Source organism: Procambarus clarkii, chromosome 22 (genome assembly GCF_040958095.1).
Source record: "Procambarus clarkii isolate CNS0578487 chromosome 22, FALCON_Pclarkii_2.0, whole genome shotgun sequence".
NCBI classification, from domain to species: Eukaryota; Metazoa; Arthropoda; class Malacostraca; order Decapoda; family Cambaridae; genus Procambarus; species Procambarus clarkii.
Window position 1 is genome coordinate 43,098,682 of NC_091171.1, and position 4,385 is coordinate 43,103,066.

At 40.7% G+C, this 4,385-nt stretch overlaps 1 protein-coding gene across 1 annotated transcript; it reads right to left on the reverse strand.

The window, feature by feature from the left end:
* Window positions 1–1,424: 1,424 nt before the first annotated feature.
* Window positions 1,425–2,102, reverse strand: LOC138367555 (GATA zinc finger domain-containing protein 4-like). Its single transcript, XM_069329252.1, has one exon. The coding sequence runs from the start codon at window positions 2,100–2,102 to the stop codon at window positions 1,425–1,427; it is 678 nt and encodes a 225-aa protein (XP_069185353.1).
* Between the last annotated feature and the right edge of the window lie 2,283 nt (window positions 2,103–4,385).

Sequence of the window (4,385 nt, forward strand, 5' to 3'; positions counted from 1 at the left end):
GCTATTGAATTGATATATATATATATATATATATATATATATATATATATATATATATATATATATATATATATATATATATATATATATATATATAATATGCACACACACACATATATATATATATATATATATATATATATATCACAGACAGCAACTGAGAACATCTCATGATTGATTACCATTTCCAACTGATGTTTTTTCATGTACAGTATTATCTTTACAAATTAATAACAACGACTCACAGTTGGCGATAATCACAAGTAATTACACTGTGTGATATTTCTGTATATGGCATATGGCATTTTTCAATCATCTTAATTATTTATTAAACTTAGTATTACAATTGTTAGTCAGACAAGCCCCCCCCCCCTAGCAGCCTGTTAGATCTATCTACAGCTATCCAGTTCAACCCTTTATGGCTTTTCTCAGCATAACCATCACTAGACATTTGTCATACAGTAATAAGCATTTTTGCATTCCTTCATAGCGGTGAGATATTAAGCATTGAGAGTGTCCTTTCTATATACAATAGTATCTTAAGATATCCACTCACTTAACCAGAAACACTTGTGTTCATTTTATTTTATTTGTTTGACCTTGTCAGTATGAACATAGACGAGAAATGGTTGCCTACAAAGTAGTTTAGTTCACGTGTGAAGGTTTTCAACTAACGATGTTTGCCTCGTGAGCGAATAACCAAAGCCTCGTTCGCCCTTTATTGCTGATTTAATTAAGCACTCAGCTAATATAGACTTTTCTGTAGTATTCAGTTTTTCTCTCATAGACACAAACCTCTCCTTATTTTTCAAGTTTCGGCTCGGTATTGCTTTCTAGTCGCCGTGAAGGATTTGTCGACCATTCCCTATTCAACACTAACACCTCCCCCATTTAGAATGGTCTCGGTCACGCATTGTATTTCAGTCTGTGGGGCTCAGTGGTGCCAAAATGTTTCTTGTTCATTTGTGCAAATTGTCACATGAGCAGTAATGAGTTTTACCACCGCACACTGCATCTCACGTTCTGGTGTTGAAATACGACTGTGCAACGAATCCCATTTTCTCGTGTTTATATATTTTCTTGGCACATATGACTTAATTGCCCTCGTATGTAGGGCATACGAGGGCAAATCTACTCTCACGTTTGTGATTGTGTTTAGGGTAAGATACTCAGGTGTCACATATGTTAGATATTCAGGTGTCACATATATAAGGTATTCAAAAGTCACATATGTAAGGTATTCAAGAGTCACATATGTAAGTGGGTCATTTAGACCAACGTGTAAACACGGATGAGCTACAGTGTCTTTCTGTTAATTAATAAATTAGTTAATCAATTAATTAACTGGTCGATAAATCATTTATTTTCGTAATTGTTAATGAGGGGAATGAGGTCATTTGAAGCGGTGTATATAGTCTCCATGTTTACTGTTGTTGTTCACTTATGTGATCATTGAGACTATTGTGGTTATCACTGTTAATGCAGCGGTTATCATTCTCACTGCTGCGGTTATCATTCTTACTGCTGCGGTTATCATTCTCATTGCTGCGGTTATCATTCTCACTGCTGCGGTTATCATTCTCACTGCTGCGGTTATCATTCTCACTGCCGCGGTTATCATTCTCACTGATGCGGTTATCATTCTCACTGCCGCGGTTATCATTCTCACTGCCGCGGTTATCATTCTCACTGATGCGGTTATCATTCTCACTGCCGCGGTTATCATTCTCACTGCTGCGGTTATCATTCTCACTGCCGCGGTTATCATTCTTACTGCCGCAGTTATCATTCTCACTGCTGCGGTTATCATTCTTACTGCTGCGGTTATCATTCTCACTGCCGCGGTTATCATTCTCACTGCTGCGGTTATCATTCTCACTGCCGCGGTTATCATTCTTACTGCCGCAGTTATCATTCTCACTGCTGCGGTTATCATTCTTACTGCTGCGGTTATCATTCTTACTGCCGCGGTTATCATTCTCACTGCTGCGGTTATCATTCTCACTGCCGCGGTTATCATTATTACTGCCGCGGTTATCATTCTCACTGCCCCGGTTATCATTCTTACTGCTGCGGTTATCACTCACTGCCGCGGTTATCATTCTTACTGCTGCGGTTATCATTCTCACTGCCGCGGTTATCACTCTCTGTCGCGGTTATCATTCTTACTGCCGCGGTTATCATTCTCACTGCCCCGGTTATCATTCTTACTGCCCCGGTTATCATTCTTACTGCCGCGGTTATCATTCTCACTGCCCCGGTTATCATTCTTACTGCCGCGGTTATCATTCTCACTGCCGCGGTTATCATTCTTACTGCTGCGGTTATCACTCACTGCCACAACTCGTTAAGATTTCAGTTAGTCTTCTTGCTATAAATGACTCCTTAGCATCATATTGTCCCAGGTTGTAAAGATATCTAAATATTCTCCTTCTTCACAAGTAAGTTAGAATGGTTCCCCCTTCAGCTGTAGAACCTTCTAACTTTGATATATGTGGATACAAGGACACAAAATTCAACTTATTGTAACACATTTTCTTTTCCCTCTGTCTCTGCTCACTTAATGGCCACGATTACCAGGAAACTTATTTACTATGTAAATAAAGGTATATATTTACTATGCGTGCCTGCAGGATCGAGCTATTTGCCCGAATTTTTAGCCAATCTATTTTTTCTTTCTATTATACCTACTTTACTTTATGTATTTATTTCTAACACACGCACACATCGCCAGGAAGCAACCCGTAGCTGGTGTCTTAACGCCCAGGAAGCTATTTGGTGTTTGGTGAACAGGTGCATCAGGGGTGAAAGGAATTCTGGTCATTTGTTTCTGCCTCGGAAGGGAATCGAACCCGGGCCCCTAGGACAGCAACCCCCAAGCGTTGTCAACTGTGTGTGTGTAGTCACCTAATTGTGCTTGCGGAAGTTGAGCTTTGGCTCTTGGGTCACGCCTTTCAACTGTCATTTCAACTGGCGTAGAGATTCATGAGCCTATTTGGCGCTATCATATCTACTTTTGAAACTGTTTGTGTGTAATTACCTAAGTGTAGTTACAGGATAAGAGCTACGCTCGTGGTGTCCCGTCTTCCCAGCACTCTTTATCAAATATAACGCTTTGAAACTACTGACGGTTTTGGCCTCCACCACCTTCTCACCTAACTTGTTCCAACCGTCTACCACTCTGTTTGATAGTGTGTGTACTCACTTATTTGTACTCACCTATTTGTGCTAGCGGAGGTTGATCTTTGGCTCTTTGGTTCCGCCTCTCAACTGTCAATCAACAGGTGTACAGACTCCTGAGCCTACTGAGCTCTATCATATCTACATTTGAAACTGTGTATGGAGTCAGCCTCCACCACATCACTGCCTAATGCATTCCACCTGTTAACTACTCTGACACTGAAAAGGTTCTTTCTAATGGCTCTGTGGCTATTTGGGTACTCAGTCTCCACCTGTGTCCCCTTGTTCGCGTAACCCTCGTGTTAAACAGTTTATCATGTGTGTGTGTGTATGTATGTGTGTATGTGTGTGTGTGTGTGTGTGTATGTGTGTGTGTGTGTGTGTGTGTGTGTATATGTGTGTGTGTGTGTGTGTGTGTATGTGTGTGTGCTGGGTAGTGCATAGTAACGATTTAATTTTATTCAGTGTTTGGTGGGAGTGTATGTCTTGGGTGTGACAGAAGGCCGGTACTCAGAGGACGTAACACCTTGCCCGCCACAGCTGCGTGCCCGCCTCACTCAACATCGTCAGACGAACACCAATTGCCGCTAAAGTGCCTTCCACTTTAGTGGCAAGTGAACAATCACTTGACTGAAACCGAAATTCCTTTGTTGACATCGTATTTTTTCCCCACATCGAGTGAGCAGTTCTTTTATTTTGTCTAAGTATCTGCCTGTCATGTCTCGTTCCTCGGTGTGTATATATACACATAGCGAATATGTATATTAGTGCCGAATTATGTTCAGGAGTAAAGTATACATGCTGTTTGGTGAAACGTGTTGGTGGTAAAGTGTACATGCTCTGTAGGCCTATACAGAGGCCTTAACGACCGTCCCAGGGTTGGCAGGGCTTAAACTCGACACCATATCTCGTTACATATAAAGAAATCGTTACAAAAGGTATATTGTATAAACTGAGGTTCCTATTCCATATTTGGATTTTCATACTGACCATCCTCATTCTTCCATTGTTAACATACAATAAATTTTTGATCGTATTTCCTGTCCTATGTTCTTATATAAATAAAAATACAACTCAATCCTCTGGTCCTAGGATCTCTCTCGGCTAGTAATTTCTATTATAGCCCAATCCTAGGATCTTCCAATTCTTACAGCCCAGGGATCTTACTTCAAGCAATCCCTAAGCAAGTCCATCTCTTCAGGCTC